At 33.6% G+C, this 17,013-nt stretch overlaps 1 protein-coding gene across 2 annotated transcripts in view; it reads right to left on the bottom strand.

The window, feature by feature from the left end:
• nrv2 (nervana 2) overlaps nt 1-17,013 on the bottom strand; it is a 55,194-nt gene that overhangs the window by 17,059 nt on the left and 21,122 nt on the right. For both annotated transcript variants that reach the window (XM_023159067.2, XM_023159068.2), the window contains exon 2: nt 14,612-14,869. In XM_023159067.2, coding sequence (XP_023014835.1) covers nt 14,612-14,869 — 258 coding nt within the window. The remainder of the gene's footprint in view (nt 1-14,611; nt 14,870-17,013) is intronic.

Below are 17,013 nucleotides of genomic sequence, written 5' to 3' on the forward strand. Positions count from 1 at the left end.
ATTGGTTGATAATCTGTATCGTTATGAAAAATCTGTATCATAATGGATATCATTATGAAACGGATTATGGTCATATAAGTGTATTGTTAGAGTACGGGTGTAGAAAAATTAAAATTATGTGGTTACCGAAATTCGATAAAATACACTCAAAACTTATTGCAATATACTCAAAACTTATTTCATGTTGAGGTATTGAAAATAAGAAAGTAAGTAAAAACCATAGCAGTGTTCTTTTCATATGATATCCTTTGGAAAAACTGTTAATAATTTTCGTGGCAACGTTAGTTTAAAACGCCTTGCCAACTTGTATTGTATGTTGCAACATCAATTGTCAGTGTTTAAAATAAAGTTTAAAGTTTGTTAACTTCAAATCTGAAACATGGTTAGATTAACGGAAATGCATAAAATAACAGTTTTACAAATGATTGATTACGGAGATAAAACCCGAACACAACAGGAAGTAGCTCGCCTATTCCATGAGAAATTTCCGCCCATATCTCAAGGAACAATAAGCAAAACAGAGAAGCAGTGTCGCGAACTTGGTCATGTGGGGCAGATAAAAAAACCAGCTCGAGTTTGGGGAAAACCCACATACTTTGAGTAGACAGGCATCCACCACATTCAATGTTAGCCATACATTAGTGTAAGATATGATTCTGATCTTCTATGAGCCAGAGTATTCTAGTTGGAAATGTCCAATATAATTTTATAGTCATATTCACCAATATGATATCCTAGTTTATATGCAGAGATGTCATTCCAAATTTAGCAGATTTATATCCTGATCCAGGAAACCCTCAAGTTCGAGTGAATACGAAATAGTTTCAGCAGGGTGGAGCACCACCACATTACCAAGTGAATGTCCGGCAATACCTCGATACAACATTTCCCAATCGGTGTATCGGGAGGCGAGGATCGATTGAATGACCAGCGCGATCACCTGATCTTTCATCATTAGATTTCTTTTTATGGTGATATGTAAAGAGCAATGTGTACAAAACTAAACCTTCAGATTTGAATGACTTGAAAGAACGAATAACGCTTGCGATTAGGTCGGTCACGCCTGATATGTTAAATAATGTTAGAAGACAGTTTTATTTGAGATTAGGATGTTGCCAAGACGTTCGCGGTGAACATTTTGAACATCTACTTCGTTAGCATCCATAGTTATTTTTCGTATTCTACATTTAATCACGTTTTGCAGTACATTTTAGTTTTTGAGTGTATTTTATCGAATTTCGGTAACCACGTGATTTTAATTTATTTTATCTTAATTGTTGCAATAAACTTGACATTTTTTAATAGAGAATAAAGAGACCTTTCAAACGATATACCACAAACCTATATTTCCCATTTGAAAATTGGGAGTTTTACCTGTCATTGGAAGGGGGTTAAAAGTAGAGTTGGCATTTTCACGTTGAAGAATGTCAAATTATGATTTCAATTTGGCGTGTTTCGGGATTTTTTTTGATATGTACAGTAACCGAAATAATGAATTTATTTCATTAGGCTCTTACACACTACATAATAAGTGAGAAATGTTTAAAATTGTTGAGACCGGTACATGACAACTAACGCTAACGCGAAACGCGCGTCGAGAGACCGTAATTTTGTTCTGGTTTTGGGAAAGTGTTTTCAATAGATACACTTCCATTCAATGCATGCTGTATTACTCAAGTATGATATTTATCTATAAAATAACCAGAAATTTATTACCAAAATACTTTGATTCCTTCATTACGTACAATAATCAAATTCATGACTACAACACAAGAACCATCAATCAATTCCACATTTCCAGGACAAGAACAAAGCAATCTATGAAATCGTTGTTTTTCAGAGGATTGAATGATTTCAACCAATTACCATGCCACATATATATATATATATATATATATATATATATATATATATATATATATATATATATATATATATATATATATATATATATATATATATATATATATATATTTCAATATTAAATTCTACAAAAAGGATTTGAAGCTTTATATCTTCTATTAATTATCTGCGATCGCTTTCGACAGTTGGCACTCCTTGAGGAGTGCCAGAAGATGACAATACTACCAACTGTCGAAAGCGCTCGCAGATAATTTATAGAAGATATAAAGCTTCAAATCCTTTTTGTAGAATTTAATATTGAAAAACTCAAAATAAAGGAAAATTAGTTGCATCAATCGGAATATATATATATATATATATATATATATATATATATATATATATATATATATATATATATATATATATATATATACAGGGTGTCCCTGGACTTCCTCTTTTCCTCTCGGGAATGTATAGATGGGGTCAAAATATCACCAGTACTTCATATAATTTTTTTTCCTAAAAGTTTTCGTAACCAAGTTACGGGCCCTCGAAGTTACAAAATGAAAAATGTTTTTCTTTGATAACTTTTCAAGTGGATATTCAAAATCATCCAAATTTTGGTAATTGACTAAACAAATGAATTCCGTCGATGAGCTTTCATGCAGGAGTCAGTTGTTTTGCTACAAAGTCAGGAACGGACTACCCCCGATGGTCCACACCCCAAAACTTTGAAATGACAGATATTTTTCAATATTTTTCAACAAAATAAGGTTACTTGGACCATTTTATAAATAAAAGTACTCGTGTGGAAAGTCGATCGGAGCAACGAGTCTTGATAAAAATGTAGTTCTACTCGACGACATCAAACCCGCTCGTCCACCATTATTTGAAATGAATAATTATCAAAGCAGAAATAATAATGATAACGTTAATTCAACAACATTTATAACAGGAATAATACAAAGTATGCTAAAATGAAGTCGTAAACAAAAAGTACAGTACCTATATGGAAGTTTAAGTCACAATTGTGATAGCAAATATCAAGTTCTGCAGATTCGTGGTGTTTTTAAACTAACAAGCTACTCTACTATGAAATATCGAATTTATTCCATATTTTGTATGTACATAATACGTGTGGAATAATCACGTTTCGTGTTGATCAGTTATCTGAATCTCATGAAACTCAACATTCGAATGTTTCAAATTCTTCTTCACAGCTAAACTGTTGAGGAGTTTCACTGATAATTATAATTTTATGGGAGAAATTCTTTAACACGAATCTAAATTTAGCTGAAAAAACGCACATCGGAAAAAATATTTACTATACTAATAAAAAGCAAACGAATGAACTACAAAAACGGCTGCACATGATCAGGTGAAAAATATCCAGGGAATAATATTTCTTTCACAGATGTTGACAAAAAAACCTTTTGGAAAGTTTTGATAAAAAATGAAAAACTGGAATGCGATTTTGTTTTGTTGAGTGGTGCGTTGTCATATGACTATCATTGTATTGTCAATATTCTATAGGATATTTTGAATTTTTTTGATATGGCCGAACAGTTTACATTCAATGAATATGCAGATATGCATGTATTTTATGGACGAGCATTTTGTAATGCTGCAGAAGCTCGTCGTCTGTATTCCGAGCATTTTCCCAATCGAACGGTACCGTCAAGAGAAACATTCGAGCGTGTCGATCGCAGCTTGAGGGAGACAGGTATGTAATAATTGATAATTAATTTGAACACGTTGTTTTATTTCGATATTATTGTAGGTACAGTTTTGCCAAAACGAGGTGGTGAGGGCGCTCCTAGGACTGTACGTACCGTTGTATTGGAGGAAAATATTTTGGAAGCCGTCGCTGATGATCCTTCAATGAGCATCAGAAATCTATCAGAACAGTTCCATACATCCAAGTCCACTATTCATAGAATAATTAGGGAACAACTGCTCCACCCATTTCACATCCAGAAGGTACATGCCATGACACCTCAAGATTTTCCAGCACGACTGGAATATGCCAATTGGTTCATGGATAGGCAAAGAGAGGATATGACTTTTATTAATTGAGTTTCATTCACTGATGAAGCAGGTTTCAGTAGAGATGGAGTTATCAACTCTCATAATCTCCATATATGGGCCGAAGAAAATCCCCATGGTATATTGCAAACCAAACACCAACGAAAATTCAACGTGAATGTTTGGGCTGGTATCATAGGAAACCATCTTATAGGACCATTCGTTCTACAGGACCGATTGAATGGAGAACGTTATTTGGAGTTCATTCAGAACGATTTGAATGGACTTTTGGAACATGTTCCATTGCAAACCCGAAGAGATATGTGGTTTATGCATGATGACGCTCCTCCTCATTTTAGTTTGATTGTGCGTGACCATCTGAACCATATTTTCCACAATAGATGGATTGGTAGAGGTGGGCCATATTCATGGCCATCGCGGTCTCCGGATTTGAATCCATTGGATTTCTTTCTGTGGGGGCATCTAAAAAGCCTTGTTTACGCTACACCTATTCACACAAGAGATGCATTGTTGAATAGAATAACATTACATTGTGAAGCCATACGAAACGACCCTGGAATGCTATTTCAAGTACAGAGAGGGTGTCTTCGCAGACTAAGAAAATGTATAGAGAGAGAAGGTGGTCATATCGAGCAGTTTCTGTAGCGGATTTTTCATTTCTGTTTGCTCTTGAGGCTCTTGAGTTTCGTGTTTGCATTATAAAAATTCGTTATGAACATTTTACCTATCATTTCCATTTTCCTTAAAAACTAATATTTTCGAATAATGGTAGACATCTCAGGATAAATGTTGCTGAATTAACGTTATCATTATTATTTCTGCTTTGATAATTATTCATTTCAAATAATGGTGGACGAGCGGGTTTGATGTCGTCGAGTGAAACTACATTTTTATCAAGACTCGTTGCTCCGATCGACTTTCCCACGAGTACTTTTATTCATAAAATTGTCCAAATAACCTTATTTTGTTGAAAAATATCTGTCATTTCAAAGTTTTGGGGTGTGGACCATCGGGAGTAGTCCGTTCCTGACTTTGTAGCAAAACAACTGACTCCTGCATGAAAGCTCATCGACGGAATTCATTTGTTTAGTCAATTACCAAAATTTGGATGATTTTGAATATTCACTTGAAAAGTTATCAAAGAAAAACATTTTTCATTTTGTAACTTCGAGGGCCCGTAACTTGGTTACGAAGACTGTTACGTCTATACATTCCCGAGAGGAAAAGAGGAAGTCCAGGGACACCCTGTATATATATATATATATATATATATATATATATATATATATATATATATATATATATATATATATATATATATAAATAGAAAGAGAGAGAGAGAGAGAGAGAGAGAGAGAGGTAGTCTTTGCTGACTAGTTACAAACAAATCCTTGGAGTTATTTGGCACTCGTCCTTTCATTTGAAAAATTTCAAAATCCTGTTAAACCTCTTCTTACAAAATTCATGTCCTAATACCTTATTGAACAAGATATTGTTTAACACGTCCCCAAATGAAATAGATCATAACGTTCGTCCTTCAATCTCTCCAAGTCAGGACAATGATATATATACTATACTTCGCGGAGTGAACACGTAGTTTCGAAACCTCTACAAAAATGTCCTTTAAGTGTTGTAAATCTAAATTAGTTAGTTATTACGTATGCAAAACCTGCTCAGGCATCTATCATAAAAGTTGTTTAATGAAAAAGAAAAATCAAATTCGATATTTAAACGGTAATATCATAGCTTGTTGTAATGAAGATTCTTACACGGATGTTGACCAGGAGGAAATCAGCTCATTGGAAAAAACAATCCACGACCTGAGTAAAGATAGCTATGACAAAGATAATTACATAAAAAGATTGAAAGAGGAGCACGATATATTTCTACAGGAGGTAATGAAATCTGAACATGAATTGAATTGCCTAGTACAGCAGCAAAAAGCTATCATCGCTCAACTTGAAGGAAAGATAACGGAACTACAAAAAGACATTGGGAGATATAAAGTTCCTACAAAAAGTATTTACACACAAACAATGAGTAAAGAAACTCAGCACAAGGCTACTTCCACCTCGTCTGATAAATCACACGATTATTCCAGTGGTGGAGGTGGATATATTCTTGGACATATATCTACACAAACGATGCAGGAACACGACACCCAAATTAAGGATAAAGAAGCGATCCTCAAGAATAGTCAGTCCAAGATACTAGAGGGAAACAACAAAAGGAATATCTTGTTAATATCAGGCCAAAACGGTAGAAATATGGCGGATATATTAAATAGACAAGCTGGAAACCAGTTCTTAACCCAATCTATCCTCAAACCTAACTGCAGTGAAAAGGAGCTAATAAGCACCACTATCGAGGCAATTAAAAATAGCAGTAAAAATGATATAATCATTCTCTGGTCGAAAAATTATTCTGCAAACATTAAAGACTTAACTAACTTATTTGTAGGAAATGATAGTCTGCCTCAATTAATTTTCATTACTGAGCTCTACAGAAACGATAGTAGAAATATCAACAACATCATCTACAATAGCGATTTAGCACTCAAAATAAACTTTCAAAAATGGAAACTACCAAATAATATTATTGAATGTAATGGCGAAAATGGTTCTTATGTAAGGCTATACTCAACCACATCAGTACTCATTACAGTACACTTCACAATCCTGCATCAGATCAGTTGGGTCTTGATAGTTACCGAGTATCACAAAAAATATATCCTACAGCCCCTACAACCTGCGATGAACAAACCGATCATCTGTACCCCCGATTGTCTCAAATATCATTTACCTCCGAATACTCAGTCAAATCTAATGCTGTTGAAGACCGACCAATATCACTTGCTGAAGAACTACAGAATACCGTAGCAGACACTTATATTACAGCAACTAATTCCAATAGTGATTTTTTATTATCCAACCAGGAACAAATCAATCTGCTGATATAAACGTTAATCTAAGCACAATCAGGGATTCCCCTGTAAAATTTTGTCATGTAAATGTGCAAGGTTTTTTAAATAATCATTCCCTAGTTGAGTTGTTTGTGAAAACGTACGATATTGATGTTTTGTGTGTGTCTGAACACTGGATGCAAGAAAATTGTGGAATAAACGATGTTCATTTTGGTAACTATAAAATAGCTTCAATTTTTTCTAGAAAAAGCCATATTCATGGGGGTACTTTGATACTCTCAAAAACCGATAATAGTTTCTCTGAACTTGGTCATATTAGATTACTTTCAATTGAATGTGTAATTGAATTAGCCTCTATCATCTATACAGTAAATGATTGCAAAATTGCTATTGTATCTGTGTATAGACCACCCAATGGAAATTTAAATACATTTGTAAATAGGTTAACTGAAGCACTCAATGTAGCCACTGACCGTTCTAATTTAGTAATTGTCTGTGGAGATTTCAACATAAATTACCAGAAATATGATATGAATACTAAGCTTATATTAGATATTTTTAATTCACATCAACTCAGTAATAATTATTTAGGTCCCACCAGAGTATTCACCAATAGAAACGCTCATAGGAGTTCAACCTGTATTGATTATATGGCGACCAGTCTTCCGCAATCTAGTTATGAATGTAAACTAGTTCAACCTAATATAGCCGATCATCTAGCTCATGTATTGGTATACCAGCACAGGAATATTACTGAAAAACCTAATAATACCTCTCCAGTTTTGAGACGTCAGACTCGAAATGAAAATATTGAGGAGTTCCGAACAAAGCTTCTAAGTGAAGACTGGACTCTAATTTACCTCATGACGTTAAATGATGCTTTCAACTATTTCATCAATACAATTCTATGGTATTTTGATATATCATGCCCAAAAAAGAGAGCATGCGGCAAAAAGAACTATAAATGTTGGATATCTCCGGAAATCATTGAGGAAGGAAAGAACTTGAGGAATCTATTTTGGCTTCTGTCCAATTGTCATGAAGCTGATCCAACATTTCTCGAAAGCTATAAAACAAAATTGATAGAGCATAAACAAAAAATAAACATGGCAAAAAAAGAGTTCTTTAGTAAAAAAATAGGTGAGTCCGAAAACAAAATAAAAGAAAAGTGGAACATTATAAACAATGAACTCGGGAGAAATAAAAATGGGTTGAAACTAACGATCTCTCTCCAGCAAGATAATGAACATATAATGGAGCCTGTTGCAGTATCTGAATTATTTGCTAATAATTTTTCAATGGGATCAGAAAATGCGGCATTCCACCACTTTGGACAAAATTTATCCCTTCCCTGTACTACCCCTAAATTGGTTGGTACCATATTACCTTTTTCATCCAACCCTCTAACGGAATACGAGGTACTAAGCGCTCTGTCTGAAATGAAAAATAAAAAATCTGCAGGCTATGATGAACTCTCTATAATCACTCTCAAGAAAATCATTCCAACAATTATTAAACCATTAACTTACCTTATGAGCCAATCTCTAATACAAGGTATTTTTCCAAATGTTTTAAAAAGAGCGGTAATTATTCCCGTACATAAAAAAGGAAGCCGCAAAGAAATTGAAAATTACAGACAAATTTTTTTACTCCCCTCCATATCAAAACTTTTTGAAAAAGTAGTTTCGGTAAGAATAATGGACCATTTGGAAAATGAAAATCTTTTATGCGATTCCCAACATGGCTTTAGACGAAAAAAATCGGTTGAAACAGCATCTTATCATCTAATGAATTACATATACACTGAGATCGAAAACAAAAAATATGTCCTCTCTTTATTCTTCGATTTATCGAAGGCTTTCGATACAGTGTGCCCGGAGTTTCTACTCCCTAAACTATCCAATTTAGGTCTCCCAATTAATATAATTAATTGGATACAATCTTACATGTCCGAAAGAAACATGAAGGTACTTTGCACACTCGGTGTGCCCCAGGGCTCGGTTGTAGGCCCCCTACTGTTTCTCCTATATACAAACGACCTACCTCAATATATAGAAGATGGACACATTACGATGTTTGCGGATGACACTACCATAACTTTAACGGGACAAAACGTTGAGCAACTTATTTGTAAATCTGAAAGTATTGTTGATCAGTTCAGTGCTTGGTGCCAAAGAAACAAACTTATCCTTAATACCTCCAAATCAGTATCGATGAAGTTTCACTTTAGGACTGATACTCTAAATGCTCCTGTTACATATGATATTGAAAACGTACAGGTGACGAAATTTCTTGGTACCTATTTAGATTCTAATCTAAACTGGGAAAAACAAGTAGACAATACATGTTCTAAAATAAATAAAGCATACTATGCAATAAAGCAACTGAAATCAACATTAAGAGAATCAGCGTTACTCAGCATTTATTATGCTATGGTATACTCCCATATCAATTTTAATATTATGATCTGGGGGAGGGCAAATGATTTTATGAGAGTTTTTGTTGCCCAAAAACGAATTATAAGACTTATATTCAATATGAACTACAGGGACAGTTGCCGTGCTATCTTTATTGAGAAAAAAATGTTAACAGCGCCTTGCATCTTTATCTTGAAATGCATAATGTTTGCTAGGGAAAACCCTAATCTCTTCACAGAGAACGCCACTGTCCATAACTACAATACCAGAAATGGACATCTATTGCAAATCCCTCAACATCGTATGTCATTTTTCAAAAAATCTCCACAGTACAATGCTTTCACCTGCTTCAATAAGATACCAGATAAATTTAAAAAGGTCAAGAGTAACCTAAAATTTCACAACAATATTAAAAACCTTCTAATACAGAAATGCTATTATAGTTATCAGGACTTCTTGAACGACGATCTCCCAAACAACTCAAATATATTTTAATTTAAAGTTTTGTCTGGCATTCCTAGTCTAACATTGTTATTATGTATATATTTTTGCTTATTTTGTGTGTGCCTTATCACTGCGATGTAAGTTCACTGAATGTAGTACTCATTTGATTATTTGACTTGGGGTCCTCATAATGTCATATTTTAAATATATACCCTGACTTACCACATATACCAAGTGTATCGCGTTTTGGTCAATAAATATTATCTTATTATCTTATCTTATCTTATCTTATCAATAATAATAATAATGACATTCAGATAAATAATTATCTTTTTACTTCCTTACCATATACCAGTGATATTACACCCAAACTCACACGAATTTTCAAAAATATTGATAATTTAAAAATTGCACACAAACCTATTTTAACAATTAATTCCCTTTTTTCAAACTTAAAAGATAAAATCCCAAAAAAATTTCAATCTCAAGTGGTTTATAGTATCCCTTGTATAAGTTGCAGTGCTGAATACATTGGTCAGACTGCCAGATTATTAAAAGACAGAATATCTGCACACAAAAGTGATTGTAGACTTCATCCAGAAAGATGTGCCCTTAGTGAACATGTTTATAATAATGGACATGTATTGGATTTTAACTCAGTAAAAATCTTGACTGAAGAGAGGAATGTTTCTAAAATATTATTCCTTGAAATGACTTACATTTTGCAATCACAAAATTGTCTGAATAAAAAAACTGACTTACAACATTTAAGTGAAACATATTTCTATTTACTTTTTATTGTCAAAAATTGGAATTCCTTCAAAGACAACTCATTTGACATTACTTAAATTAATTTATCAACTTATCAACAAAAATTATGTAACAAAACTCTTTCTTCTGAAAGCAACTGTAACTCTTTGATTAATTGCACCAGCGGCAAATGCCAAGTCTACTTCTTGAAAATTTTAATGAACTGACAAGTGATGTGTTTCTAACCTAAGATTACCACGTTTATTCTCAAATAAAATTTTATGATTATTCCTTTTTAACGTATATATATATATATATATATATATATATATATATATATATATATATATATATATATATATATTGTAGCTTTCATTTAATTCATATGTCTTGTATATGTACAGTTGTTACTTGTTTTCATCATGATTACAACGTTCATATTTTAATTTTAACTCTAACTCAATTGCGACCAATCTCACTAACATTGTAAGTATTCATTTATTAACTTAAGTTCTGTATTAATTCAAAGTCTATCATCTCAGCTCCCTGATGATGACAATATCCATTGTCGAAATATTGAAAATGTAATGTTATAAGAGTACACTTCAAAGCTTCTTCAGGGCTATCTAAAATACAATTTGGTTTAATTTTAACAGAAGAAGGTTGATATTGACTTACAGTAAATATAAAAAAAAAATATATGAGAACACTGTATAAAGTAATTGTAGAAAGTTTGTAAAAAATTTTGAATTGATTTTAAATTGACTTAATAGTTGTCAAAATTGATATAACTTTGTTTAACAATTTTGAAAAACAAATAGTTCATGTTCATGGAAATATTTAGTTATATTTGATTTACAACAAAATGTCAGAGAAAATTCGTGTTTGACTTAACAAATTGAAAAAAGAAATACATGATGAAAAATTCCCAATGATGTATTTCTTTTTTCAAAATTGTTAAACAAAGTTATATCGATTTTGACAACTATTGAGTCAATTTGAATTCAATCTTTTGACAAAAATCTTTCACAAACTTTCTATAATTATTCTATACAGTGTTCTCATATATATTTTTGATATTTACTGTAAGTATCCATATTAACCTTTTTCGTGATTCTTTCAGGAAGACTACAACTGGTCTCACCAATGTAAGTTGAATCACAAGAAGAACATGGAATACTATATATAATATTAGATTTTTCTTCATTGCTGAGAGTGGTTTCAATTTTAGAATATAGAATATGTTGAGTCTGCAGTCACATAAAAGTGACTCAACAAACGTTCTTGTGGACTGGCTGAACATGTTATCTCTTCTGATCATGTTATGGATTATGAAAATACAAAAATTTCAACAGTTGAAAATAAATAAGTCAAAAGGGTATTTCTGGAAATGATTCACATAAGTAAAAATAATAATAACTTGAACAAAATATTAAAAATACAAAGTTGAAGTCAAATTTACAATTATATTTTAACCTTTGATCAATAAAATTAAACAAATAATTTCAATATAAAAAATTATATATCACATCATTAAAATCTCACTGTATTTGCAAATATCTTAAAAATCACATTTTCTCTGGTGCTGTGACAAAATTTCAACGTCAAATTTGCATTTGACTTTTCGGCTTTTCTATGTTTGGATTTATATGCCTATTTATATTTTAAACTAACTTTGGTGGGTCTTTTATAATATTTTATTACTATATAATGTTTGCATCATACTTTTTGTAGATATTCTTGATAAAGGAAAAAATACATACATATATAATACGTATATAATATATACATAACATAACATATAACTCATAAAACAAGTCAACAAGGGAAACCGCATGGACATTTGGGAAAACTTGAACATCAATAAATTCAACAGTCATAAATCACTTATCGAGGAACAAGTACAAATCAAAACACAACAAGACCTCACATTCAATATATTAAGCAAAACCATACACATTCCTAGAGAAGATCTAACACAAAGAAGACTACCTGATGCAGTACAAATACAGGCATCGTCAGTACCGGGCAGGCGGCTGATATATATTTATATATAAGTATATATAATAGAATAGAAAGGTTAATGCAGTCAAGCTGCTGAAAAATAATTCCATGAAAATCAACTTGGCAAGTTGACTTGGGTGTCACACCAATAGGTGGTTCCATTTATGTTTCGCTTGCGTTTACGCAGCTATTTGTATCAAGTACTTTCTTGGTTTTTTCCCATTTTGTCTTCAATCGAGGACCGCCTGCCCGGTACTGACGATGCCCAATAGGCTGAATATATATATATATATATATATATATATATATATATATATATATATATATATATATAGTTGGATGTTAATTCTATAATAGAATTTTTAAAATGTATAGACAAAACCTATTTTCAATATAAAGATTATTTCTATCAACAAGAATTTGGCATGGCTATGGGTTCCCCTTTATCTCCCATCGTAAGTAACATATATATATGGAGTATTTTGAAGGATCTTTTGTTGAAACTTATCAGAATGGTCCCAAAGTTTGGTGGAGATACGTTGACGATATTTTTGCTATTTGGAATAGAAACAACGATGACCTGAATACTTTTTTGAATTATATCAACGAGCGGGAGCCGACAATAAAATTCACAATAGAGATTGAACAAGATGGTCGACTCCCTTTCCTTGATGTAATGTTGGAGAAGTCATCAGATCAACTTGATACAAATGTTTATCGAAAGAAAACACATACAAATAGATATCTCCACTATACATCAAATCATCATGCGAGTGTTAAAAAAGGTATAATAAATTGCCTTTACAAAAGAGCTAAAATGATATGCAATTCAACTGAAAATCTCAATAAAGAAATATCATTAATTAAATCTGTTTTGAAAGATAACGCTTATCCAGATTCTTTCATAAATTCAACGATACATTCAATAGAAAATAAAGAGTTAATTAAAAACCAAACGAACATACAAACAGCTTCACAAATTCAACAACATCCAACTCAACAATTACCGACTCAACATCCAACGACACCTTTTACAACTAACGTTATACCTTACATTCCAAGACTATCTGAAAAAAATAAGACGAATTGGAAATAGATATGATGTTAGAACTACTTTCAAAACAAAAAATACACTGAGATCTATACTCACACATACAAAACCCAACAACACTGAAGAAAAAACAAAAAATTGTATTTATAAAATACCTTGTTCTTGTGGTAAAAGTTACATTGGTGAAACCTCAAGACCATTGAAAGTGCGTGAGAATGAACATCGAGATTATATAAAAAATAGACAATTGACAGGATCAAAATTATCAGAACACATTTCAAAATCAGACGATGAACATCGGGTGGAATGGAATAGGACAAGAAAGATTACCAATGAGCCTCATTCTAAGAGACGTAAGCTAAAAGAATCAGGGTATATTCTCATGTCTGGAGAGAACTGTATCTCGAATAGCTCCTTAGAAATAGACCGTACTTGGCTACCCATCTTGAAGAAAACTTTGGATAGTGGCGACATGGCAACAAACTGATATCGGAGAGTACCTTGTATTACATCGAATGTTTCAGTTGTAAATCAACAACATTGACATCATTTCATATTTCAAAACTTCTTTGACATCTGTCGAAGAAGTAAAGAAATAAGCTCTCAGAAAAGGAATAACTACGTATATATTCGGATTTTTATCCATTTCTGAAGACGGAGGCAGATTTTGGCCTCCGAAACGTAAACGATAAGTATTATTTCTTAATAGTTTTTTTGATAGGCAAAATTGTTAAATACGACAAGTTACTGAGAAATGAAAGATTTTTTTTTGATTTTTACGCAGTAACTTATCGGGGTAAACTAAAAAGTTTGCCCTTCTACACTTGTATAAAGTTCTCCATTATAATTTTTATATTTTTTCAGATTGTGGAAGGTAACAATAACCCAAAAAAAGGTCGATAAAAAACTGATTTTTTCCTCCACAAAAAATGACTTTCGTTGAATACTATTTTTACTTTTTTGGATCTGTATTTATATCAGGATTTCCTATTTTCAAATGAAAAAAAATAGATTCATTTTTCCAGTACGAACTATCAAGCCTTATACCTATTTGTCTAATTCAGGACATTTTACTATCATAATAACGATGTTAGTGATTATTAAAAAATGAATGAATTTAAAAAATCTTACTATCCAAGAATTCCAGAATATTATTGACCCAGTAACTGTAGCTAGTAACGTTCGATCCTTGGAACCAGATCAGCGTACTTTCTTCATTATTTGTGGGCATTGGCCTGAATCCCAAGCCGGGGTTAGTTCCTATCAGGGATCTGTCTAACTGCCACTTGGGAATGCGTGGATCTAGTGTCTGGAAAAAGACACACATGCAGATGGCCACTAGTGCCGCTAGCATTCCATAGAATATGAGGTAGAACAATCCAATTTTGGCTGAAAATGAAAAACTATTTCAGTTCCAATACAAAATAAAGCGCGAAGCAAAGAGATAGACATGATTTAACAAATGCGCGTGGTTTGGCAGTAATTGTAGAAGTATGTTTTCTACAAAAATCACCTTCATGCTGTTCTTGAAGTCTCTCATCAATTCCCAATATTTTATGGTGACTGGAATATATAAATTCTAGACTAAAACTCATTAATACAGTTTATTGGAGGATTTTCACTATAAAGGGTTTCACTAAGACCGCGACACGTGTTTCGCTATCGAAGAGCTTCAATAAGCGTTGATAAACGCTGTCCAATTATCACTAATTTACTCTATACATTTAAACTTTCATTCAGATGTCACATTAGCTTCAAAGTGTTATCATATCGAAGTATGTGGTAGCCACAGCCAAGCAACCCCCAAGTTATTTGGCAACAGGAATATGACTGGGATCATAGATCATTGGCTGGTACACCAATCCTCTCAATATGAATTTCACAAAAAATAACACATCTATTATCGCACTGACGACCTCGTCGGACCCGTCGACATCCTGCCTGATTACCGGCGTAGGGGACCGCCAGTCCTCTCAATTTCACATGGCATCTTTGAGGACAGTCGTTATCGGCACAACCATCATCTGTAGCGATCGGAGAAGAAGTCCCTAAAGTCAACAAGTCATTATTTTAGTTTTTCAAAAAAAGTTACTATCACAGTAAAACTAAAGACAACGTATGTTTGCATGAGAACCGGAACTGTATTCACAACATTTATTTAAGTATTTTGGAACCTAGAAATGATTTCAAAAAAACGAAGTATAACTTCTTACGTGCGTTCATAAGTACCACACTCCTTTTCAAAATGTTTTATTTTTCATACGTGGTTGGGTGGAAAAAAAGTGCTTTGCTAAACCCCGCTACGTAAAATGAACACTATACATTTATTTATATACAGCCACGAATGTCAATAGACATTTCGCAACCCCCCTGTATGTCAGAAACGGACGTGTAATCGAAAATTTCAAAGAACACGTTGATTTTTATTTCTAGAGGGACTATAATAATAATAATAATAATATTAATACACACGAATACTCACCGCAGTTGACCGAGTGTTCGAACAGATATATGAGCAGAGAGGGTCGAAGAGAGGAGTCGCTGGATGTAAAGAGAACCTGCTCATCGATAGATGTGTAACGCAGGACTCAATACAATATAAGCGTAACCTCTCTATGGCCTGGATCGATTACCGTAAGGCATTTGATACAATTTCGCATGAGCTGATCTTGCATTTGCTCAGATGCCTTGCGGTACCCGATAACATAGTGAGATGCATTGAACAACTGATACCACTTTGGCGAACTCGCTTCACCATAACATCTGGTCAAGCAAGAGTCCAAACAGGGTGGGTCACTTTCAGAAGGGGTCTATTTCAGGGTGATTCCCTCAGTCCCCTTTTATTCTGCATCTCACTATTGCCATTATCCGTTCGCTCAGAAACACTCTAGGATATAACTGTGGCACCCGGAAACCGGAGGCACAAGGTCACCCATCTGTTTTATATGGATGATCTTAAACTTTATGCCTCTAGAGAGAAGGATCTCTATCAGTCCTTGAGGGTGGTGGAAGAGTACACGCATGCTATCGGTATGAAATTCGGGATAGACAAATGTGCAATGGTTCATCTCAAAAGAGGACGATGCGGGGACAACGGAGAGGATGTGCAGCTCGTAGATGGAAGCATCCTACACCATCTGGATGCCGGAGAGACGTATACTTACCTCGGGGTGGAACAACGCCACTCACAAGAGGTAACTGCAGTGAAAAACTCTCTCCGCGGCAAGTATCAGCACAAACTTCGACAGATCTAGTCATCGGAACTGTCGGGGAAGAACAAAGTAGCTGCAACAAATATGCTTGCCGTTCCAATCTTACTCTACTCCTTTGGAGTAGTGAAGTGGACTCGGGAGGAGCTGTATCAACTCGACGTAAGGACCCGAAAAATGATGCATCTCTATAGGAGTTTGCATCCCAAATCGTCCGTTCCACGGTTGTACTTCCCCCGACAACAGGGAGGTCGTGGACTTTTGAGTTTGGAGTGTCTACATGACAGAATGGTTCTGGATACAGCCTGTAAAGTCGTCAGGAGT

This window comes from Leptinotarsa decemlineata, unplaced genomic scaffold, assembly GCF_025532065.1.
Source record: "Leptinotarsa decemlineata unplaced genomic scaffold, Ldec_3_MD MMD2_tig00026374_RagTag_RagTag, whole genome shotgun sequence".
Taxonomy (NCBI): domain Eukaryota; kingdom Metazoa; phylum Arthropoda; class Insecta; order Coleoptera; family Chrysomelidae; genus Leptinotarsa; species Leptinotarsa decemlineata.